The sequence below is a fragment of the Psammomys obesus genome, unplaced genomic scaffold, assembly GCF_907164565.1.
Source record: "Psammomys obesus unplaced genomic scaffold, mPsaObe1.curated_primary_1811, whole genome shotgun sequence".
NCBI classification, from domain to species: Eukaryota; Metazoa; Chordata; class Mammalia; order Rodentia; family Muridae; genus Psammomys; species Psammomys obesus.
Genome location: NW_026596463.1, coordinates 2857084 through 2882487, shown reverse-complemented (window position 1 = coordinate 2882487; position 25404 = coordinate 2857084). Strand labels below are relative to the sequence as shown.

The following is a 25404-nucleotide window of genomic DNA, read 5'->3' as shown; positions in this document are numbered from 1 at the left end:
ATCTACATACATTTCTAATGATGGAAATTGTATTTTCAAAAAAAAAAAAAGGAGGGGCTTTCAAGAAGCTTGCATGCCGTTTATCTTTAGTATTAATGAAGTGTAAAGAATAAAATGCTTTTGTAAATATACTCACAAAAGTTAACAGATGGGCTGGAGAGGTGGCTTAGATGTTAAGAGCATCTTCTGCTCTTCCAAAGGTCCTGAGTTCAATTCCCAGAAACCACATGGTGGCTCACACCCATCTGTAATGAGATCTGGTGCCCAGCTCTAGAGTGCAGGTGTACATGAAGGCAGAACACTGTATACATAATAAATAAACCTTAAAAAAAAAAGTTAACAGACAACCACAGAAAAAGTGAGCATGGACATAATTGTAGGGATCCATGTGTGTCTTACTGTTTGTAATAATACACACACAAAAACATTATTTTGCTTCATTTGACATGCATGCCTTCCATACTAGTGATTTCCAGTTAGACTTTGATCTTAAAATATAAGTAGGTTCATAATCAGTGTAAGCAACCCAAGTTTAGTAATCTATAGTGAGTTTTAAAGGATTTATAAAGTTTTTTAAGCGAACAAACTTCTTCACTAGTCTAGAACAGCAAATGCAGAACATAAAATTTATCTGATTGAAAGTAGCATTTTATAATTGATGTTTGACCAATTTTTGGTCTCTAATTTTTGCATAAAAATAATCTCACAGCCCAACAGCTGCAGAATTTCTTTTTGCTTATGCTGATATATCTTTCCCATTATTCCCCTTTCTATGCATCACTGCTGTCTATAGGTTTTGTATATTATCAGTTACTATTTCCCTTCTTGTGGTCCTCCTGTACCTGTCAGTGACAGTATTGATGGGAAAACTACTATAGGCAGAAGTGAGAATTACTAAGTAACTAACCCCTATAACTTGTCATCCTATTCAAATGACTGAAGAAGGGAAGCATCTCTATTGGGTAGGTTGTTGTTTTTTAAGGTATATTTATTTATTTTATGTATATGAGTGTTATATCTGCATATACACCTGCATGCCAGAAGAGGGCATCAGATCACATTATAGATGGTTGTGAGCCACCATGTGGTTGCTGGGAATTGAACTGAGGACCTCTGGAAGAGCAGTCAGGGCTCTTAACTTCTGAGCCATCTCTCCAGCCCCATTTTGTTTTGTTTATTGTTGCTTTCTATTCTGGGACTAGAACTCAGAGCCTTGTGTGTGCAAGTCAGATGCCATAACATGGAGCTAGGTCCTCAGCCCCTCGCTTCTTCTAAAAATCTCATTTCAATCCTGGTTCCCGCTTCAGTATTCCTAGATCCCATGAATCCTTTTTCCAGTTTCCCAGGCCCTGTGATGATTCCTAGCCTCAAGTTCTCAAATCTAATCTTCATGCCCTTAACTCAAATATCAATGTCATAGTTCTATCTCCTAAGAGAAATTGTGATACTAAATGGTTAGTCATATTGAGCTACTAATAGAGATTGACATTGCCATATTTGCATTTCTTGATTTTCTTTTGTATCTACACTCCAATTAGATTGATGGATTTTTTTATTAACATCTGTTTTCGTTGTTATCATTATTTTTATTAGTAGTAGTAGTAATACTAGTATGTGCTTCAATTGCAATTTTAGATTAATGGATTCTTTTGTTAACATCTAGTATTAATGTTGTTATCTTTTGTAGGACCCTGGTGCCAAATGTGGAAGGCCCAGGGTATTGTTATGAGATCCTGGTGACCCTTCAGACATAAAAATAAAGACACCAAAACCTTTTAATATTTAAAAGTTCAGGCCTTAATTGGGCCTTCTCTCAACTAGCTCATCTAATTTAACCTGTCCACCTAGCCCCATCCACCCATGTGGCTAGCAATAACCATCCAGGGCCATGGTCACTTCTGCCTCCTCTCCTGTCTCCTGGCAAAAGGGCCTTTCCTCTTTCTTCTTCCCAAAGTTCGTTTTGTTATCCAATCAGGGACAATTTGGGAGGCAAGGTTTGCACAACATCATCCTGAATACGTGAGAATCTGCCCATAGGAAAGGATTCGGGGGGGGGGGGGGGCGCAAGCAACCAACACTTGAATACGTAATAGCTGCAGACCAACTCCAACAATTATTGTTGTTGCTAGTAGTAGTGGTGCCAGTAGTGTGTTCTTGTATTGCCATGTCTGATTCTGTTGTCCTGAACTGCTTATATTGCTTAAAACAATCAGACAGACAAAAAAAAACTCGTTTTGCTTTAGAAGGCCTTACTGTGTAACCCAGGCTGTCCTGAACCTGCTGTCTTTCTACTGCAGTCTCCCAAGTGTGGGCATTACATGTGAATGCCACCAGGCCATGGCATGTTGCTTTAATCATTAAAGTGACTTTATTATCTGTCTCGCACTTGCTTATGTGTTGATTTTTGTGCAGCTTCTGAGAGAGCTACACTTTGGAGTTGTTGGAGAAATAGGTGATAGGGTACGTACTCATACCTTAAAGCACTGCACACAGTTACTTAGGAATCTCCCCAGAAGACCTCTGCTACAGATGAGCAGTGGTGCACAAGGAAAAGTCTTGGAAGTTAATTAGTTCTCCTTCCACTGTGGCTCCAGGGATCAAACCCATATCATCAGGCTAATGTGGCAAGTGTTTTTACCCACCTAACCATCTTACTGGCACCATATAGACATTGCTAAGGAATTTGGAGGATAAAGGAAATGAAGGTCATTGTGAGCTCTCTGTTTTCTGTTATGTTAGTGGTAGAATATGCAGGAAATTATAGGAGAGCTGCACATTAGTAAACAGAGGGATAGTTTGAAGCTGGGTTTAAGATTTCATTTGAAAAGGGTTATGTTGTCATGGAGTTTGGTGCCTCTGCCATACACTGATAGTACTGTGGGAAAATTTGGAAATCAACAGCAGTGGACCAAAAAATGATGTCAAGGTTAGGACCCAGAAGTAGCTTCAGAGCTGTCTGCGAGAGGGTATACCAAAAGAGACAAGAAAATAACAGCTTATAAAATAACATCTTTAGCTTAGTAGATAATTTTTTTCTTCCAATAACATGTACTGTAGCATAATAACTCAGTTTCTCATTAATAATATAACCCTGTCCCATGATCCAGCCTTCATTTGTAATTTTATATTTGAATAGTAAATTTGTAGATTATAAAAATTAAATATTATAGCAATATAGTATCAGAAAAAGTACTGCAGGAAAACCTTTCTTTTTATCCTCTTCTAAGGACAAATGTACATGTCCCTTAAAATGTGTGTACCTTACCATATATCTCAGATAAAACAGAATTCATCCACTCAGCATTTCTTTTATATGAACAGATGTTTTTGCTGCCATGATCTAGTTGCCAAGAACTTGTCAGCCTGCCTCTTCATGCTAATATCCCTAGAGTCAATAATCTTCAGAAATAGCGACCTTCTGTAAAATATGAATTTATTGACTGGGGAGATAGCTCAGTCAGTAAATCTGAGTTTGATCCTGAAAAGTCATTTAAAAAAAAAAAAAAGCCAGGTATCATACACTTTTATAATAGCAGCATTGGCAAGATGGAAACAGGAAATTGCTGTAGCCATCCTGTCCTACTTGGTAAGTTCCAAGCCAGTGAGAGACCTTGTCTCAAATGAGAGGTAGACAGGGTTGGGAGATAGTCAAATTGATAAAATGTTTCCCTTACACACATGATGACCTGAGGTCAGATACCCAAAACTCTTGAACAGCCAGGCACAGTGGTGTGTGCTCGAATCCAGTGGTGACGAGATGGAAATGCCTGAAGAAAGCTTGGTAGTAAGTTAGTCTAGCCTGCTTGGCTGAAGTTGTAGTCCAGCCAGTTCTAAAGCAAATTCTAGAAGGTACCTAAGGAGCGATTGTCATCTGACTCTACAGACACAACTACAGGTGTACACAGAGGTGTATGGTGCCCGAGGAATGATGGTCCTTTGGCCTCCAGGTGCTCATGCGTATGCATCTGCACACACAAATGTGCAGGCGCGTGCACACATACACACACATCCCATTTTCCTGGGTGTGTTTACTTCTGAGTTAAACATTTACAGAGTTACAGAGCCCAGAAACCTTCACAAAGAATGCAAATTAGAAATGCATCAACTGGACTTGGGAGTTAGCTTTTGAATCAACACTTAATGTGTTTCAGAGTATTTCTCATTCTGTCCTAAAGAAGGCAAAATTCCTGTACTTGGAGATACATATCTGAATCTCAGCACTCAAGAAGGAAGATCCAAAGATCAAGAGGAGCCTGGGCTACAATAGGAAATGAGAGAGGGAGATGGAAAGGAAGAAAGTTTTCAGTCATATCTGTGTAGAAGTAAGTAGGTAGATTGGATATTTTGACTAGCTTCTATCCCATTCTTCTTCACTGGAGCTGGCTAAATGTATAGCTAAAGACAGAGCATATGTGAATTAGATATGGGCTTGCACATTTGTAATGTGTTAAGAAAATCACAAATAAAGGGCTGTCTAGGCTTCATAGCAGGACCTTGTCCCTAAATCAACAAATAAATAGTATATTAACAATTACGGTCCTGAGTGTGGTGAGACACCATGACCAAGGCAGCCTAGAAAAGAAAGCATTTAGTGGGGGGGGAGCTTGCAGCTTCAGAGGCCAATTATCATTATGGTGAGAAGGATGGTGGCAGACAGGCAGGCATGGGCTGGAGCAGTAGCTGAGGATTCACATCTGACCTGCAAGCTGCAGGCAAAGAAGGGGCCAGGAGAGAAAGACTGATTGGGCCTGGCATGAGCTTTTGAAACCTCAAAACCCACCCTGCAGTGACACTTCTCTTCCAACAAGGCTATCTAACCTAACCCTTCCTAAACAGTCCATCACTGAGAGAACCTGACATTCAAACATATGAGCTATGGGGGCATTCTCATTCAAACCACCATAGTTCCCAAAAAGCAGTTCTGTTTCTGATAAAAACGTGAGTTTTCTTTTGTGTACATGCTCTTAGTTTAGATGCTACAGGGCTTCATTATTTGTGTCATATCTCTATGATACATATAAATGAAAAAAATTCTTCCTAAAATATTTTTGATCCCATTCCCCTTTCTGGGCCTCAAGTTTATTTTATTTAATTTATTTTTGTTGTTTCGAGACAGGATTTCTCTGTGTAGCTCTGACTGTCTTGGACTCACTTTGTAGACCAGGTTGGCCTCGAACTCACAGAGCTCCGCCTGCCTCTGCCTCCTGAGTGCTGGGATCACAGGTGTGCGCCACCGTGCCCACCTAGGACCTCGAGTTTATTAAACAAGTCTTTATGCCACTGTAATACATCCTTGGCTTGCTCTTTCTTTCTTTCTTGCATCTCATTTTACAAAGATTTTAAAAATGAATTCAAAATGCCAAGTGTTTTGCATTTTGAAAACACAATTTTGCATCTGTGTTTTCATCCCCATTATATAAAACTTGTGGACATATGGTTGCATTTATGAGTATGTAAAATAGTTTGAGGGAAACATGGAAAAATAATCTGTTAATGTCTTGAGGTTGTGACTTATCTTTAAAGCTTAAAATATGATTTAGAATAAGTAAAAATGAAAAAGAGAACTTATGATTATTAAAAATTATTAGGTTGCTGGGTGTGGTGGCGTACATTCCAGCATTCAGAGAGGCAGAGACAGGCAGATTGTTGTGAGTTTGAGGCCAGCCTGGTCTACAATGTGAGTCCAGGACAGCCAACGCTGTACAGAGAAACCCTGACTCGAAAAGCCAAAAAAAAGATTTATTTGATTATTAATTAGAAAAGTTAAATTTAGAATAGTCATAATTCATTGTGTTTTAAATTAGATTGTAAAAGAATAACTACAGTCTACAATATTATACTAGGTATTTAATCTGTTGAATGAAAACATGAACTATTTGAACATTTGGGAGTTGTAAAAATAATAGTCTAAGATAGGTTGAGGTTTTCTCCATATGGGGTTTGATTCCTCACGGTGTATTGGAGATGAAAACAAGCTCCAGCCAGGAGCCTATTCTAGCCCCATTCGCCCTTCAGAGCTGGTTCCCTCCGTCCCTTCCTGCGGCCTGCAGCCGTATGGTTCCAGCACTCCTCCCATTTACTTTTAAATCCATTCAGAGTACTTGGGTCAATATTCCAGGTGCTCAAATCCATGTGTGTTAACCTGTGAGCTTTGGTTTTCCTTGGGCACACTTACCTGGAGTAATCTTCACAGCTCTGGCTTAGCATCCATGACTGCAGTAAGAATAAGTGTTGACTGAGAGCTTCTCACATGTCAGGCATCATGTTGAGCACTCGACCTATCTGCCCACCTAATACAGCCATTAGAAATAAGATTTACTTCTTGTAAAAACAGGAAGTTATTATACTTGTGATGTTATATGAACATCTTCACCAGAGATTTCCAAATATGCTCACTGAAGAAGTAATGAAAAGGGGATAGTCAGAACTATTAAGATTTTTTTTAATTGAAAAAAAAATAGATACTCATAAAATGCAAAGCAGAGTCATTCAGTAATGTAGATAATGTAAAAAAAAATCATGGTGATTCAAATATACTAAAACTTAGTGTGTTTTACTTATTAGTCATTTTAGTCTTACCCTAACAAACATTGGAGGTGGGCATCTCATAGGGAGAAAAGGTTTATTTCAGCTCACAGTTCTAGAGATTCAAGTCCATGACTGGTGCTTTGTAACCGTGGTAAGGAGCTGGTGGAGGCATGACTAAGAGAAAGCAAAGACCACTATCATCTTGTAGGGTTCACCCCCCAAGGACCCCATTAGACCCCTTTCCTTTAAAAGCTGCACCACTCTTCAAGTCTCTGCCTTAGAGACCAAGCTTTTAGAGAATGTTTAGGATGCAGTGTGTAACAGTTGGCTTACTCTAATAATGTTGTCTTTGACGTAGATGTAATCAGACAGTGATTTAAGATTGGGAAGTCAGGGGATGCCACCCTCAGTGAGAAGGCAACATTTAACCAAAGGCTTGATAGAGATGTGAGATGATATTTGACACACATGAAGTCCCACACAGGACAAGAGAACAGCCAAGGCCAAAGGTCTCCAGCCTAGAATGTGCCGGGAGGACATTGTGGCTGGAGAGTGGTAAAAGAGGAATATTAGAAAACTGTATGAGTTGACAAGCAGCACGGATCTAGATTCTTTCTCTTCCTTTGTTTTGCTTTGTAGGTGTTTTGTTTGTTTTTAAGATAGCATCTCACTATGTATCCACGGCTGTCCTGGAACTCATTATGTGGACCAGCTTGTCTTTGAAATCACTATGTGCACTATGTACACAAAGCAGTAATTCTCGCAGATACAAGAAAATTAAAATAAGACCCCACATCCTATCTGACCACCATGGGTTAAAGCTTGATATCAATAACAGAAAGCCTACAAACTCACAGACACTGAGCAACTCACCATTGAATGAAAAGTGGGTCGAGACAAAAATCAAGAAGGAAACTAAAAAACTTTTTAGAATTGAATGAACATAACCTTTACCAATTACATATCTGAATATACATATATATGCATGTGTGTGTGTATATATATATATATATTCCAATTTAAAATGGGCTACAGAATTAAGTACAGTTCTCAAAAGATGAAAAAAATGGTTGAGAAACACTTAAAGAAGTGTTCAGCATCCTTAGTCATCAGGAAAATGCAAATCAAAACTACTTTGAGATTTCATCTTACACCTGTCAGAATGACTAAGATCAATAAAACAAGTGGCAGCTCATGCTGGTGAAGATGTGGAGAAAAGGGAACCCTTATTCATTGCTGGTGGGAGTGCAAACATGTACAGCCATTATGGAAATCAGTGTGGTGGTTCCTCCTGAAGCTAGAAAATAATTCTACTTTAAGATCCATTTATACCAGTTCTGGGCATATAAACAAAGGACCTCTCCTTCCTACCACAGAGATACTTGTTCATTGCTGCTCTATTCATAACAGCCAGAAATTTACAACAGCCTAGTTGTCCATCTACTGGTAAATGGATAATGAAATGTGGTACATTTACAGGATATGATATTATTCAGCTATTTTTAAAAAGTTATTATATTTGCAGATACATGGATGAAGCTAGAAACCCAGATCCAAAGAGACAATTATTGTATATTTTTTCTTATATGTGGATATTATCTTTTAAGCTTTCAATATGTGTTTCATAGTTTGTATAATCACAGACGTTAGGTGCCAAGTAAGGGACTAGGGGGAAGGAGAGGATCTCCCAAGGAAGGGGATTTAGGATATATTGTTATGAAGAGGCAATGATGAGACTAGAGTGGAAGAACTAAATGGAGAGAGGAAAGGAGAAGTGAGGGAATGTGGGAGGAAAAGCCAACACTAAAAGCCATTTGAGGAGCCATATGGAAACCAACTACTAAGGGAAACTGAATACTATTGTTCTTCTAAAGCAGTGCTTCTCAATCTTTCTAATGCTGCAACCCTTTAATACAGTTCCTCATGCTGTAGTGACCACAACCATGAAATTATTTTGTTGCTGCTTCATAACTGTAATTTTGCTACTGTTATGAATTGTAATGTAAATATCTGTTTTCTAATGGTCTTAGGTGACCCCCGTGAAAGGATCATTCTGCTGTCAAAGGAGTTGAGAACCACTGTTCTAAAAGAATCATAGCAATATAATACCGCCTATAACATTCAGCCATCATCAGAGGAACAACTTTTTGCAGCAGGCAAGAACGGAGAACCATAACTAGAGAATGTGTAGTGAGGGAGACATTTTGGATTCCTTAGTCTTAAATGGATGTTTTCATCAAACTGTCTCCTCAGGGCTCAGGGAGCTATCGGGAAGAGGAAACAGAAAGAGCGTAAGAGCAGGAGGGAATGGAGGACTCCAAGAAACAGTGTCCTCCAAACAGGACGGATTCACACATGATTTCAGAGATGCAGCAGCATGCACAGTGCCTCTGCAGTACAAGCTACTGTTGAGGGGGCTAGGACGCAAGTCCCCACTCTAAACAAGCCATCTGTGCTTGATGTCTACTATGAGGGGCTAGGACGCAAGTCCCCACTCTAAACAAGCCATCTGTGCTTGATGTCTACTATTGAGGGGGCTAGGACGCAAGTTCCCATCTCTAAACAAGCCCTCTGTGCTTGATGTCTGCTATTGAGGGGGCTAGGACGCAAGTTCCCAGCTCTAAACAAGCCCTCTGTGCTTGGTATCTGCTTGCACCTGCAAATTAACTTCATCCAAGGTATTTCTCACCGGGTGTATTAACCATCCTTCAGGGCAGGCCCCACACCCGGCCCTATGTGTCTAAAACAAAATGAACTCAGCAGGACTTTTGTAGGCTTTCTATCTCAGATTTCTTTTGTTGGGTAGTTTGTTGTTGTTTTATATATATATAAATTACATGATTTCCATTTTTGTCTGTCTGAGTTTGAGTGTGTGTGTTTCCTAGTTTTTTGTTTGGGTGGATTTTTTGGGGTTTTTTTTGTTGTTGTTTTTGCTTGCTTGCTTGTTTTTTAACAAGAGGATTAAAGGATTTGGTTGGGTGAGGAGGATATTAAAAAAAACTTTTCGATAGAAGAAAACTGAGGTTTGGACTTGGATATGTTTTTAACAATTTGTAGCTATTTTTCAGCAAATTTATGTTAGCAGGCATGTTCTGAGACCAGGCCTTTCTTTATATATTAGGAGTACTAGCATCTGTCTTTTAGAGATATTTAGCATGTATATGTAGGACAGCAAACACAGTTGCTGGCAAGAAACATGCTGAAACTGTTCATTCCTTTCTTATCACCAGAAAGATAGTAAGCAAAATTTTGAGTAGTCTTTTTTGTTTGTTTGTTTGGTTGGTTTTTCATGACAGGGTTTCTCTGTATAGTCCTGGCTTTCCTGAAACTCACTCTGTACACTAGGCAAGCCTCAAACTCACAGAGGCCCACCTGCTTCTGCTTCCCAAGTGCTGGGATTAAAGGCATGTGCCACCACCTTCCAGCTCAGTAGTAATATTTCAAAAGCTAAGAAATGTTTTTGTTTTTTTCAGGGTTACATGTAACTCAAAGGAGTCGTGAATTTCTTACATAGCTGACTGAGGACAACCCGGGGCTTCTGACCCTTCTGCCTCCCCAGTGCTGAGATTACAGGGGTGGGCCACCTCTCTCAATTTCACGCTGTGCTGGGGACTGAACCTAGAGCCTCTTGCATGCCATGCAAGCACTCCAATGAAAGTTTTTATCTCCACTCCTTCTGTGGACATTTTTTAAAGAAGTGCTTATTTTGTATGCCTTTGCAGATAATAAAGAAGAAATTACTTTGTTTACATCATGGATAACACAAAGAAAAAGAATAACAATTACAAAGATGGCCTTCTGCTTAGGATGGGACTAAATGATAATAAAGCAGGAATGGAAGGATTGGATAAAGAGAAAATTAACAAAATTATAATGGAAGCCACAAAGGTATGTTCTTGCTTTTTTTAATATCTATGATTTGGTTAGTATTAAAACAATTAAGTTTTGGTTTACTACCCTTTTTATTAAAAATATATCAATGTATCATTAAACTATGAAATGTATGAATGCCTTTCAAATCTGTTGTTCTTGCTACAAGCTTTCTACTTTGAATTTATATAATATTATCATTAAAAGCAAAGAATGCACTTTTTTTCTTTATACCCCTTGTAAATGAATATTATAATTGGATGGGAGTTTTAAGTTTAAGTATGTGGATATAGTTTATTGATCTAATCAGAATCATTATTTATTCACGCATAAGTCATTCCTAATCTTTTATTCATATAAACAGTACTGCAGTGAATTTACTTTTTTTTTTTCCCAGCAAAGTTTTGCTGTATGGCCCTGGCTGTCCTAGTACTAATTATGTAAACCAGGCTGGCCTTGAACTCATAGAGATCTGCCTGCCTTTGCTGGGATTAAAGGGATGTGCCTCCATGCCCAGCTTACATTAACTAATCTTTTATGTGTATAAGTGCAACTATAGAAGATATATCCAGAAATGGAATTGCTCTACAAAAACAGATAACACGTATACAGTTTTTATGAGTTGCTAAATTACTCCCATTGCAACTTTGTTTATTTATATCTCTCCGTCTATTATATGAATTTATATAGGACCATATCAAAACTGCACCAAAAGACTGTTTCTGAATGTTTGGATTTGCCAAGTTGAGGTAACTGTGAAGCTCTAACAACTAAGTTAAAAAAAAAATAGTCAAAGGTGGAGTTGGCTCAGTGGTTCAAAGCACTGTCTGTTCTTCTAGAGGTCCTGAGTTCAATTCCCAGCAACCACATGGTGGCTCCCAGCCATATGTAATGGGATCTGATGCTTTCTCTTAATTTTCAGATGTACATAAAGACAGAGCATTCATATAAATAAATATATCTTTTAAAAAATTGTCAAAGGATATGAATAGGCATTTAAGTGAAGAAGACCTGTATGTGTCTCAAACATGAAAAGATACTCAGCAACACTAGTCACTAAGAAAATGCAACTTTTAAAACCCCAGGGAGATGTCACTCACTCTATTATGAGCCAGAATAGCTATAATATAACAGCTGTAATGTATGGCAGGGTATGGGAAAGTTGGAACTGTTGTATGCAGTGACAGAGTAATGATTCAGTCACAGAGATCAGTTTGACAGTTAAACAGAAGGTTAAAATGCATTTCCTTAGACACAGAAATATCCTCTTAAATGCATATTAAGAGGAATGACAATGTGTGCCCTCGCAAACCTGGTTATAAATCTCTACAGACAGTCAAGTATTAAAATAACTCAGTGCCTGCAACCTGATAAATTGATGGCCACTGTGTTCAGTGGTGAAATAATTGAGAATTGATTCCATGGCTTGTATGTCTTCTTTAATGATTTACTACTGAATCTGAATGGAGACAAACAAAGGAGATAACTGATGAACAGGGTGGCGAGGCTTGAATATGCCATGTGGGCCCTGTCACAGATGACGGTTTCTTTGATGTTGTCTTGTTTTTTAATACCAATATTAACTCATATTGCTTCTATGTAGTATTGCCTCACAAGAATTACATGATATAGGCAAGTGTGTGTGTGTGTGTGTGTGTGTGTGTGTGTGTGTGTGTTGCTGAATTTATGGCCTCATACATGCTAGGGAAGCATTCTTTACAGATAAGGAAGCTGACACAGAAAGGTGAAGTAATTTTCAGATTGCCCAACTCACTTTTGAATTCAGTCTGACTCTAGTTACACTGTTATCTACTAAGTTACAGACTACAAGGATCCTTTCCTTCTGATACTTTTCTTATGTGCTGTTTTCTCTGTAGGGGTCCAAATTTTATGGAAATGAGCTCAAGAAGGAAAAGCAAGTCAATCAACGGATTGAAAATATGATGCAACAGAAAGCTCAAATTACCAGCCAGCAACTAAGGAAAGCACAGTTACAGGTATATGCTCAGTTGCTAGGGTGAAACTGGTTGAATAGGAATTAACAACAAATGTGCTTCATCATGTTGTAATGGCAAACAAGGTGAGATGGAAGTGTTGGTTACATTGCTAGGCACACATATTCAGCAGGCACTCAAACTCTGCTAAGCATCGCTCTGTGCTTTTCCCTGTGTAGAAGACTGAGTGGAACCTTAACTAACTTTCCTGGCCTCAAAGGATGGAGAGCTGGCATAATTAGGATTTGACCCCTAGCCTATGTTATTTTATTATATGTGTGCTTTGCAACTAGACAAAGCTATAAAACAAATATGGCTAATTTGGGGCAGTGGACCTGGATTGGGCACACTAACTCTTTAAATTAGAATAGCCATGTTTTAGTAAAATAAAAAGTTTTACTACAAGTTAAATACCAAATGTGCATAAATTTTTGAATGAAACAATTTCTAAAAAGCTAGAGGTTTTTGTGTTTTCCAGAAATTGTGGGGAATAAATAATTCAAAGTTCTCTCAGCTACTAAAAGTTATTTCAATAGAAAGTGTGGAAGAAATCAGGGTTCAGGGCACCTGTAGGAAATTGTCAGCTCAAGGCAGCCATGCTTCTGATGATCAGACTAAAGGCATAAACAGATGAGTTCATTTTCTATTAAAATCTGACTCAGTGTGAACAAAGCACCAATCATAGGAAAGCACTCTTTACCGATAAGTTAACTGACACAGAAAGGCGAAGTAATTTTCAAATTACCCAGAACTCAGCACACTAACAAAATTGTAATATAACTCTTAACAGTGTACAAAATCTTTTTCTTACAATGGAGTTCAGAGATCACGAATTTTCTTTACTGAACTATATCATTTTTTTAATAAACACTTTTCCAGAATATTATTTTAATTTGTTTTTTGGTGGCGGTGGTAGTGTGTAGGTGGGTGGGTAGGTAAGTAGGTGGGTAGGTAGGTAGGTAGGCGGGCAGGTGGGTAGGTAGGTGGGCAGGTGGGTAGGTGGGTAGGTAGATGGGTGGATGGGCAGGTGGGTAGGTGGGTAGGTAGGTGGGTGGGTAGGTAGGTAGGTAGGTAGGTAGGTAGGTAGGTAGGTAGGCAGGTAGGCGGGTAGGTATTTTGGTTTGGTTTTCTTGCATGTGACAGAATCTCACACTCCAGCCCAGGCTGGCCTCAGACTCATGGTGGTCCTCTTGGTTTAGCCTGCAGGGTGCTATTCTTCTGTCTTTGCAGTCTGGTATAGTTATTTTCATCAAAAAATGTATTAATTTACATTTTCAATATGTACATGTTGCTTTCTTCAAATGCTTGTTTAAAACTAGATTTCATCAATTTTGTTATTCTTTTCAGTTTCACTGTGTGTATAATCTCACCAACAGATTTCATGATTGTTTTAATTGACTTTTATTGTATCTTAGGAGAAAGTCCTCACATGGTACTTACCCTCTCAGTAGATGTGTTCTTTTATTGTTTGTTATGAGGCAGGTTAAGTAGGTGGCATAAGAAAACCAAACCATCAGTTTCTTCTTATATAATAAGTAGTCACTTGTTATATTACTTTTTCTGTGCAGAGAGTAACAAACATACATTCACTCAAGATAGGCACTGATGATGGACTGAAGAAACAATCCCATAAAGGTCTGGGTTGGTGAGCCAGTGAGGTTGTTGGCTTACTTACAGGAGAGTGTGTGAGGTGGCCTATGGGAATATGAATGACTCATTGACAGCTGCATCACTAAGCATCACAATTCAGCATGGGGGATGGCCTCTTATTCGAAGATGGGTCCCTCCTTCAGCTAACCTTCTATGTAGTGTGTCACCTCCCATAACCATATGTAGCTGGGCAGAAGTGTGTACAGGTGAAGAATGGGGTGCGTAGGATGGAGAGTGAGTATGGTCTCAGGTGAGGTCCAGTTACCTTCCCCCATTCTTTGTGGAAAGGAAGGTCAATAGGCTGGATCTTGCGAGGCTCTCTTCCCTGTAGTCATAGTTCTGGTTTCAGGATAATATTGGTCGTGCCTAGAGTTGCATAATATCCTTGGCTACCACAGTAATTTCAGACACAAAGTTTTCTTAAATCACACTATTCCATCATCTCCCTTGTGTTATAATTATTGGCCTGACAAAAATAATCCACATTCCATTTCCTGGCAAGGAAGATACAGTGTTGGGGAGGGGGTTGATTAAAAGCAAATAATCTGATGTTAAGTGAGAAAGAAGTTGTAAACAATATTTAAACTTACATTCTTTTGGCAGCAGCTGAAGTTATAGGGCCACACATAACCACAAGAGAAGTTATATGATAAGCTCTCTAGCTGGGTGGCCCTCTGCCCAGCTCTCTGTTTAATGGAAAAAAAGGGAAGATATATTTGGAGGTTCAGCTGGAGGTTAATGCTGTCTCCTTCCATGTTTCTAGAGATTATATCTATTTCTCTTTACTCATGAGATTTTATGTGTTAAGGACTTTTTTTCTCACAATGTTCTTAATGTGTTTACAATACAGCTTTTAATTTTGATCACATATTTTTGAAGCTTATATAGTCAAACCCAATGTTTTTTAAGACTTATTTCTTAAGAGCTGTTTTAGGTTCACAGAAAAACTAAGCAGAAAGTAAAGATTTCCCTGTCCTCACACAGGCTAAGCTCAAGCCAAGCGTTATCTCCTGTAAGTGTACTGCTGTAATGAGAAGTTTGGTTTCTTTAAAAACCCAGTTTTGTTATGTGAATATGTTTTTGTTTTAATCCCAGGTGTGGGATATGGGGCTGCTTCAGATTGTCCATAGCCATTAACTATGATTGTCTTGTGCCCTAGGAAAGGTGTGATTTTTGCCAGCTGCACATAGTTTAATTCTGGGGACTCTGGAGAAGGTATAAATGGGAGAGCACTGAGAGGGTCTGGGGCAGCTGCTGCTGGTCCTTGTTGCTGCATTTGTTATTGCTGGATTGCTCGTTTTCTGGATTGCTGGGTACTCTGACAAGAAGATTGGACTTGCCTTCTAGGGCCCTCTATGCCCCTATAAGCAGGAAGTAGTCTAAAGAGGTCTATGCCCCCTTCCCTCTAACCTTCCTTCTTTCTCTCTTACCATGTGTTGAGGAGCCAGTGTTGGAAGGGATTAGGGTGGAATAAGGTGGAATAGGGTGGTAAATATAAGAACCCAATGAAGTACAATTACATGCTACATTTGTTACAATTAATGCACCTACCATAACATATCTTTATCATGCAAAATCAGTAATTAGTAATATTTTATTCTTTATAGGTATAGACAAGTTTATGGTATATATTTACCATTACAGTATCAATAATTCCTATTACAATGAATTATTTCCCTATTTATTCATCCTTCCCTCTACTATTTCCTGGTAAGCACTGATCTTTTCACTCTGTCCAGAGGCAATGAAATTGAAATTATACAGTATGTAGCTTTTCCAAACTGTCTTCTTTCACTTAATAATATACATTTTGATTACTTTATATCTGGTTTTGGCTTGATAGCTTGCTGTATTCATGTGCTGAATGTTATTCTTTATTCAGATGTATAACAATTTACCTATTTACCTACTGGAGGACATCGTGCTTGCTTCCTAGTTCTGGCAATTACAAATAAGCTGCTTATAGATATCCATGCTCCTATTTATGTGTGAGAACAAGTTTTCAACTCCAGTTAGTAAATGCACACAAATATAATTTGGTGGCTCATGTGGTTAAAAAAAAAAAAAAAAAGTTCACTTTTTATGAGAAACTGCTAAACTGTCTTCCAAGATGGCCATACCATTTGGCATTCTCACCCTAAAGGTTGAGGGCCTCTGTTGCTAGTGGTTCTAACCAGTCTTTGGAGTTGTCAGTGTTCTCAATTTGGGCCATCCTGAGATGTGCAGGATAATGGCATCACATCCTTTTACTCTGTATTTCCTCATTGGCATAGAGTCAGGAACCACATTTTTATGTTTATTCGTCATGTATAAATCTTTGTTGAGGTTCTGTTAAGGCCTTATGCTTGGTTTTAAATCAGACTGGGTTTTTTGTTTGTTTCATTTTGTTTTATTTAACTTGAATTCTTTGTATATTTTGGGTATCAGTCACATACTGGCTCTGATTTTGAAAACATTTTATTCTAGTTTAACTTATCCTTTGACTCCTTTGATAGTATCCTTCACTCAGCAGACAGGCATACAAAGTATGTTTCAGTTAAAGTGTGAAGGATTTTTTTTTCCAAGTTAAAAAAGTTATTCTGTTGTAAATAATGCTGCTTTAAATTGACCTTATTTCATGAGCAACTGGCTTTTTGAACTTGCTAATTTTTATTGATCTGTAATCTACAAATATCTTTAATAGAAGTTTTACAGATACAGAGGGCCATAGCTGACACATTGTACTGACTTTTGAGGGTTCGTACTGATTTTGTAGTTTAATGTGCTCATAACCTGAAGAAATAGAAAATGTCTTCCATTGTACAGCAAAATTCCAGATTTTGTTCCACTCTTAGTGGACTGTTGGATGAGAGCCTCTCTGGCATCTTTTAGAACAGGAGTGGCAGGAAATGTGTTTTGTGTTGATTATTTAATTGTTTCATTTGTTGAGCTTCCTCTAATAGAAGCTGTGTACACAGGAGGAGGTCGAGGAAGTACCAAGGAGACAAGAAGGTCTCAGAGAACAGAGATATGTTCATAGGAAATGTCTCTATTTTAGAATCACATTTTCAACATGCATTTTATTATGTGTGATATGATAGTGTAAATTCCTACTAGTCAGGCTGAGATAAGAAGTCTGCAGGAATAAGCCAGGATATTCATTTTGAACCTCTTTGAATATTTTCTACTGGATTCCACTCTCATCAGACTTACTGGAGGCGTTATAATAACTATCATATAAAATGTCTTCTAAACAGCTCATAAATTCAATAAACAAGCATCCACAGTGTGTTAAATGGAGGCTGCATAGCAAATCAGTACATTTCAAACATTGCAGCAACTGCCTTCACTCACTTGGAGTAACTCAGTAGCCTGTAGGGAAATACTAAATTAAGGAAATACAGAACATCATTTCCAAATATTTTTAAATGTAGTAGAAATTGAGGATTTTAAAAAGAAATTATATGTTAAAGACTGTTCAAAGTCAGTGTTAACTAGGTGTGGTATTCATGTCCCTCATCCCAGCACTTGGGAGGCAGGTGGGTCTCTGTGAGTTCTGTGCCAACCTGGTCTATACATTGTGTTCCAAGACAGCCAGGCAGTTATATAGAGAGTCTTCAAAACAAAACCAGCCAACCAACAACAATAAAAAGACAAAAACCAAAGTCTGTGTTAGAGAGATATCAAATGATAATGAAAGAAAGCAAACTTTGGAGTAATTTGTTTTCCAGTCCACCTCTCCCATTCACCAGCTCTGTGTCTCAGGACAGATTACTCAATCTTAAAACTTTCATTTTCTTCTCTATAAGAGTAATAACTGTGATCTCAGAATTACCCTGACCAGTGAGTGAGTTTATGGGGAAGCACTTAACATGTAACATGACATGCTCAGTAACTGTCCCCTCTACCTTAAAATGGGAGGTGCTGTCAGCAAGCCTTGTCTGAGAACCCTTTCTATGAGTATCTCTTCATTTTTCAGCAGCCTTTTGCTATTATTAACCCAGTGACACACAAGTTCTCAGAAGTAACAGGAGGAAGAAGGTAGGTGTTACAGCCTCAGATTAGAATATGAAAAGCACTTAGAAGAAAAATGGAATAAGTGAAACCATGAACGAGAGCTAAAGTAGAAGTGTTAACACGAACTGGTGCTGTTCATCTGGGAGAAATAGAGAATTCAGACAAGAAGAGTGACTAATGAGAGATAGTAAGGAGGTGGAGTATATGAGTCATGCTGTGGGGTTTCCTTTTGGCAGCTACAGACTTGCTCTATGTACAAGAGAGGATAGATTGCTGAAGAGACTGTCACAGCATTAATTTATGAGTGTGAGGAGAGTTTCCCACTTGGTTTGCCTTCTGTTTATCTTTTCTAGATTATCCCAGTCCAAAACATTTCAGATACCACTCCCTTATTCTTACTTCATTCATATTTGAGGCATATTGTTATTTTTATAGATTATTTAATATAATAAGGGCCATGGTAAAAACAAAAAAACAAGAAAGAGAATGTTAATTCTTCAGCACAGAAGACAAAGAGCCAATTGAGTTTCACAGAATGTTTGAGTTGGCTTTTGGAAGCTGTGGCAGAGCTAGGGGCATTCTAGAGAGAGCCAGCTGGAGAAGGCAGAGGCCCTCAGGTCAGGCAGAGCTGCAGACTCAGCAGCAGGGGGTTAGACCTTTTCTCTGCTACAGACATGATATATTCTGTAAGTGAGGGCAAGGCTGAAGACCAGCATGGAGGCAGGGGCCAGGCACATTATACCTTTGTGGCTCTCCACATGAGGTAAGTAGTGTTTTGTTTCAAGTGTTTTGTGGGGCTGCTTTCCTCCCTTCCTGTTTGCGGTGTTTTATGGCTCTGCTGGTCCTTTCAGTAGTAGATTTTACTTACTGAGTTTGTACCAGACACTGTTCCCTGTTCCACATGTGTTGTGCTTGAATATAACTGTCTTATGATTTATGTCAATAGTGTAGGCAAGTTCCTATATGTTTCTAAAGTTAAAATTGTCACAGCCACCCTTTGCAGGGTAAGCTTAGAAAGAACATATATAGCCTTAATAGAGGCAGCCCATAAAAAAACAAGCAATGAGTATGTAAACTCTTTTTTCACTTACCTATTTTATTCCTGTCTATATTCATTCCTCTTTTTTTTCTTTTAAGCCAATAATTTTTCTCCAAAGAGGCAAACTATTTTTTTAAAGATTACAATTCTACATTGTTATATTTGACATATTATTCTAAAATTTTATGAAAAAATAAGCTAGATCTTCAGTTTTCAATTGGTATTTGTATAGAATAAAAATCTCAGACATTAACTTTTGTCCTGAGTATTTTTATGTCAACCTAACACAAGCTAGAGGGTCTCACAATTGAGACAATGCTTTCCTAAGATCAAGCTGTGGTCAAGACTGTAGGACATTTTCTTAACTACTCTTTGACATGGGAGGGCCTGGCCATTGTGGGTGGTGCCACTCCTAAGCTAGTGTCCTGGATTCTAGAAACCAAGAGGGCTGAGCAAGGCGTAAGAAGCAATCCACTAATCAGCTTTCCTCCACCGCCTGTGTCAGCTCCTGCCTCTACGCGCTCCTGCCCTGTTTGAGGTCTTGCCCTAACTACTTTCAGTGATGCTGGAAGTGTGACTAAGATACAGCCCTTTCTCCCTATGCTTCTTTTGTTCATGATGTTTATCATAGCAATAGAAACTTTAACCAAGATAGCACTGAAAAAGTAGTTTTACAGACGGAACATTTACTTTGTACTTCAACATGGTTGCTTGTACGTTATTATACAGTATTGCATCATGTGCCAGGGGTATGATTTTTATCGTGCATTTCCTTTGTTTCTATTTAAAGACATTAACATTTTGAGTCAAATGGGAACTGTTTAATTTACCTAAATAGAAACTTTCAGTTATAATAAGTTTCTTCAAATGTGTTCAGCAGTAACATCATTTGATGTGGGTAACTGGGATAGCTAATTTAGTCATTAAATACTTGGCAGGTTCCTGCTATATTCCTGGGAGGATAGAAAGAAGAGTCAGTAGGAAATTGTATTTTAAAATAGGCTGTCAGTCTGGGCAGATGGCCCAGGGAGTAAAGTATTTGCTATGTAAGCTTGGGGACTTGAGTTTGGATCCCCACCACCAAAAGAAAGTCAGCTGTGGCTGTAGGAGGAGGGTCTTGTGCACAGTGTTTTTAGATGCTGATTTCAGTGCCCTAAGAACTGGTTACTGCCTGCCACAGGCATTGTTATATATGCTGAACCATCTTCTATACCCATGTGATATAAGAAATGTTCCCCAATTATCTCTGATTATCCTGTTTGGCTAATAAAGATGCTGAAGCCTGTGACTGGGCAGAAGAAAGGTAGCTTTAGCGAGGAGTAGACCCATGATGACAGAAAGGGAAGCAGTAGAGGTAGCAGGAAGAGGGGAAGCTGGAGGGAAAGGAATCACCGTGGGACAAGATGGATGATAAGCACATGGTCTTGAGGACAGACTGATGCAGCAGAAGCCTCCTGGGAGTCATCAGATTGGCAAGTGATTGGCCTATATGTGGGTTTAAGGACAGTAGGATTAGAACAGCTCAGAATCTGCCCAGAATAGTACCTACAGTTTAATAATAAGTCTTAGTCTCTTTGTGTCTATTATTTTGAAGGCTAACAAGATAAAAGAAAACTGTTGCTTTATTAATTTAGTATTCTATAAATGGCACCCCACGTTGGGCACAAATTGTGGAAAATTAGGTTATTAATATTTATTATTAATTTATACAACTATTGCAGCAGTTAATATTTAACCTGTTATCACTCATAAAAGACACAAACACCTGTTAGATTTTTAGTAAGCCTTATACTGGACTATGCAGAAACTAACCCCTTAAGCTATTTTATTTTCTTCCAGCCCAACATCCTATGTCATTTGGATTAATCACGCCCATCTGGGCTGCTTCTCACCAGCCATGCTGATCCTCAGAGCAAGCTCCTCCTAGCCGTGTGCATCTCTCCGCACTAACTCATGGCAGTCTCTCTCCTTCCTCTCCTCCTGTCTCCTGTCATTTCTCTCTCACCTGTGATCCTCTGTCTTCCAAGCCCATGAACCTTAGCTCTTCTACCTCACTTCTTCCCAAGTGTAGGCCTTTTATTTAGCCACTCAAAATTATTTTGGAGGTAAGATTACACAGCATTACATGGGGTATGTGAGAGTCTGCTCCTAAAAGACAGCAAGCAGACCTCAAGGAGCAAAATAATTAACAATCAAATACAAAGCACCAGACCATGCTCTAGCATGTGGCATCATATGTGTAACCCCAATGCTGTGGTGGGGAGACAGGTGGGTGGATCTCAGGAGCTCACTGGCCAGCCAACCCAATTAAAACAGCAAGCTGTAACTTCAGCGAGAAATCCAGTTTCAAAGAAAAGGGGGAGAGCAACAGAGGAAGAGACTCAAGACACTCTGGCCCAAACACACACCCATAGTTAAGCATACACAAATAGACACAAATTTGAAAGATAATGAGGGAGATCCAAGATGGTGGTGCTGATCTCACACTGTGTCTGATGAGCAGGGCAGCAGTGCTGCACAGTGACCAGCAGACTGAACCTTGCCCCAAAACACAAGCAACTGTGTTTCCCAGGTAAGAAGAAACCCCACAGTGAGGGAAACATTTGGGTCCAACCTCAGGGCACCCAGCTAATCGCCAGAAAAGTTACTGGGTATTCACAAATGCTCGGTCTCCAGCGCCTAGCCACATGCCTTCATACTGTAATCACTGGCCAGGAGGACACTGTGTCTAAGGAGCAGGACAGCATTTTTGGTACAGCGACCAAGAAACTGAACTCTGGGCCCTAAAACAACAGCAATCATGTTTCCCAGGTGAGAGGAATCAGTCGGGTCCATTCTCAGGTTACCCAGCCAGAACCCGGAAGAGATCCCAGGTCGCACAGACCAGAGCCACACGCCTGCGTATCCTGATCACCTTTCCAGGCTGAACGGTGAGCACAAAAACACCAGAAACTGGGAGTCCCAGTTGTAAGAAAAACCCACAGAGAAGGAAGGGAATGGGACTGACCTCAGGTCATCCAGTCTTTCCCTGGAAAAGGTCCTACAGAATGGCAGGTGCATGCCGCCAGCCCTGAGAACAGAGACTTGCTGCACACCCAACTCTCCCTCACAGATAGAACTGTGTACCCCAGGGCATCAGAGACTGGGTTTCCCTGTCGGGAGAAAACCCCACAAGGAAGGAAGCAAATGGGGACTGACTCAAGGTCACCAAATACATCCCTGGAAAAGATCCCACAGACCGGCAGTCGCCTGGAGACCTGTTGTGCACCAACTATTCGTTACAGACAGAACTGTGCACCCCAGGGCACCAGAGACTGGGAGTCCCTGTCGGGAGAAAACCCCACAGGGAGGGAGACAGCTTAGAGCACTCAGCCAACACCCCCACCCCCCAGCACACATGGGAAAGTTCCCAGAAGAGGTCTCAGGTTCCTGCCCAGTCACCAGCTTGGAGCCACCACCCACCAGTGCCTGCATGCTCTACCTGCCAACCCAAACACCACAGACTTGGCCTTCCTGTTGGGAAAAAAAACCCCACAGTGGGGGAAACACCTGACCCTACCTCAGGACACCTATCTCCAGAAAAGTTTCTGGCTATCCACAGGCTCCTGACTCTAGCCTCCAGCTGTACACATGAGGGCAGAGCTCACCTGCCACTGACTACCGCTTGGGTACTGAGGCACAGAGCCCCAACCTCAGACCTACAGAGCCTGGCATCCCTGAGATCAACCCCCAGAACTGCTCCAAGAGGCAACCAGTTATCCCTAATTAAACTGACCAAACCTCAGGGCACCCAGGTTACAGCAGCAGCTCACTAAATTTACAGCAACACAGCCAGAAGCAGGGCAGCTGTCTCCAGGACTTCTCGGGGTGAGGGGAGAGCTCTCTTGGCTAACAAGGACCACAGTTAGCACTCAGGTCTGTACATCTGAGATGAACTGTGGCAATTCCTGAAAAACACCGACCATTCAGTGACCATACCAAAAAGGCTGAGGAGGCTTCCTTCAGGGAAAACCATCTTCTTGCCAAGGTGATTCTCTCCACCACAGGATTCCAGGAACCACCAGAAGCTAACACCCAACACCTAAGATAGCCCAATGGGTAGAGGCCAGCATAAAAGCTCAGCCAACAAAAGACAGAGCAATATGGCATCTTCAGAACCCAGTTATCCAGGGGCAAGCAGCCTTGAACACCCCAGCATCATTGAAATTCAAGAAGACGATCTAACATCTATGCTTATAACGAGGATAATAGAGGAAACAAATAAAATACATAAAGAACTAGAGGAAGATAAAGACAGATTATGACCATCAGTAAAGAAATACAGGAAGGTAAGACAAACAGATTATGGCCATCCGTAAAGAAATACAGGAAGGTGCAGCCAAACAGTTTGTGGCCTTTAGAGAGGAAATACTTAAAATCACTGAAAGAAATAAAAGAAACACAGGATTGTTCAAACAAACAGCTGAAGGAATTGAAGGAAAAACAGGAAAATACAGTCAGACAGATGAAGGAAATCAAAACGGCTCAAGATCTGAAGATAGAATTGGGAAAATTAAAGAAAACACAAATGGAGGAAATTGTGGAGAGAAATAACTTAGGGAAGAAAACAGGAACTACAGAGGTAAGCATAACCAGTAGACCACAAGAGATGGAAGAAAGAATCTCAGGTGTGGAAGATACAATAGAAGAAATCGATGTATCCGTCAAAGAAAATGTTAACTCTAAAAAATTCCTTACACAGACCATCCAAGAAATTCAAAACAACATGAAAAGACAAAACCTAAGAATAATAGGCATAGAGGAAAAAAGAAGATTACCTCCTCCAAGGCCCAGAAAATATTTTCAACAAAATCATTGAAGAAAATTTCCCCAACTTAAAGGAGAGGCCAGTAAGAATACAAGACGCCTACAGAACACCCAATAAATTAGACCAAAAAAGAAAATTCTCCCGCCACATAATAATCAAAACAGTAACTATACAGAACAAAGAAAAAATACTAAAAGCTTCAAGGGAAAAAGGCCAAGTAACATATAATGGCAAACTCATCAGAATCACACCTGACTTCTCAACAGAGACTATGAAAGCCAGAAGGGCCTGGATGGATATCATGCAGACCCTAGGAGAACACAGATGCCAGCCCAGGCTACTATTCCCAGCAAAACTCTCAGTCCTCACAGACAGAGAAAACAACATATTCAATGACAAAAATTAATTTAAACAATACCTACACACAAATCCAGCGTTGCAGAAGACACTGGAAGGAAAAATAAACCCAAGAAAACTAACTACTTTCAAGAAAACACAGGAAATAATTAACTTCACTACAGTAAAACAAAAGGTAACCAAGCATACAAACTTACTACCACAGCCAACATCAAAATCAAAGGATCCAACAGCCACTGGTCATTAATCTTTCTCAACATCAATGAACTCAATTCTCCAATAAAAAGACACAGACTAACAGAAAGGATGTGTAAACAAGACCTAGCATTCTGTTGCATACAAGAAACACAAAGATAGACATTAAGTCACAAAGATAGACATTACCTGAGGGTAAAGGACTGGAAGATGGTTTTCCAAGCAAATGGACCCAAGAAGCAAGCAGGACTAGCCAGTCTAATATCTGATAAAATAGACTTTCAACCAAAATTAATAAAAAAGAGATGGGGAAGGACACTTCATACTCATCAAGGAATAATTCCACCAGGAAGACATCACAATCCTGGACATCTGTGCCCCAAATACAAGGGCACTCACATTTGTAAAAGAAACATTGATAAAACTTAAACCATACACAGATCTCCACACATTAATAGTGGGAGATTTCAATCCCCCACTCTCAACAAAGGACAGGTCAACAAAACAAATTAAACAACAACAACAACAACAACAAAAAAATGTCTCTAACAGAGGTCATGAATCAAATGGACCTAACAGACATTTACAGAACGTTATACCCAAACACAAAAGAATTTACCTTCTTTTTAGCACCTTGTGGAACCTCCACCAAAATAGACCATATGGTTGGTCACAAAGTGAGCCTCAACAGATACAAGAAGATTGAAATAATCCCTTGTATCCTATCTGATCACCACGGACTATAGCTGGACATCAACAACAACAGAAATAGCAAAAGGCCTACACAAACATGTAAACTGAACAACTTGCTACTAAATGACAGCTGGGTCAGGGAAGAAGTAAAGAAAGAAATTAAAGTCTTCCTAAAATTCAATGAAAATGAAGACACAACATACCCAAACTTATGGGACACAATGAGAGCAGTGCTAAGAGGAAAGTTCATAGGACTAAGTGCCTTCAAAAAGAAA

The 25404-nt window shown here is 39.5% G+C and overlaps 1 protein-coding gene across 2 annotated transcripts in view; it reads left to right on the top strand.

Moving 5' to 3' along the window:
- The window catches only part of Polk (DNA polymerase kappa), a 68599-nt gene that overhangs the window by 12373 nt on the left and 30822 nt on the right, over window positions 1–25404 (top strand). For both annotated transcript variants that reach the window (XM_055598450.1, XM_055598451.1), the window contains exons 2-3: window positions 10251–10416; window positions 12276–12395. In XM_055598450.1, the coding sequence (XP_055454425.1) occupies window positions 10282–10416; window positions 12276–12395 (255 nt within the window). In that variant the 5' untranslated portion in view covers window positions 10251–10281. The remainder of the gene's footprint in view (window positions 1–10250; window positions 10417–12275; window positions 12396–25404) is intronic.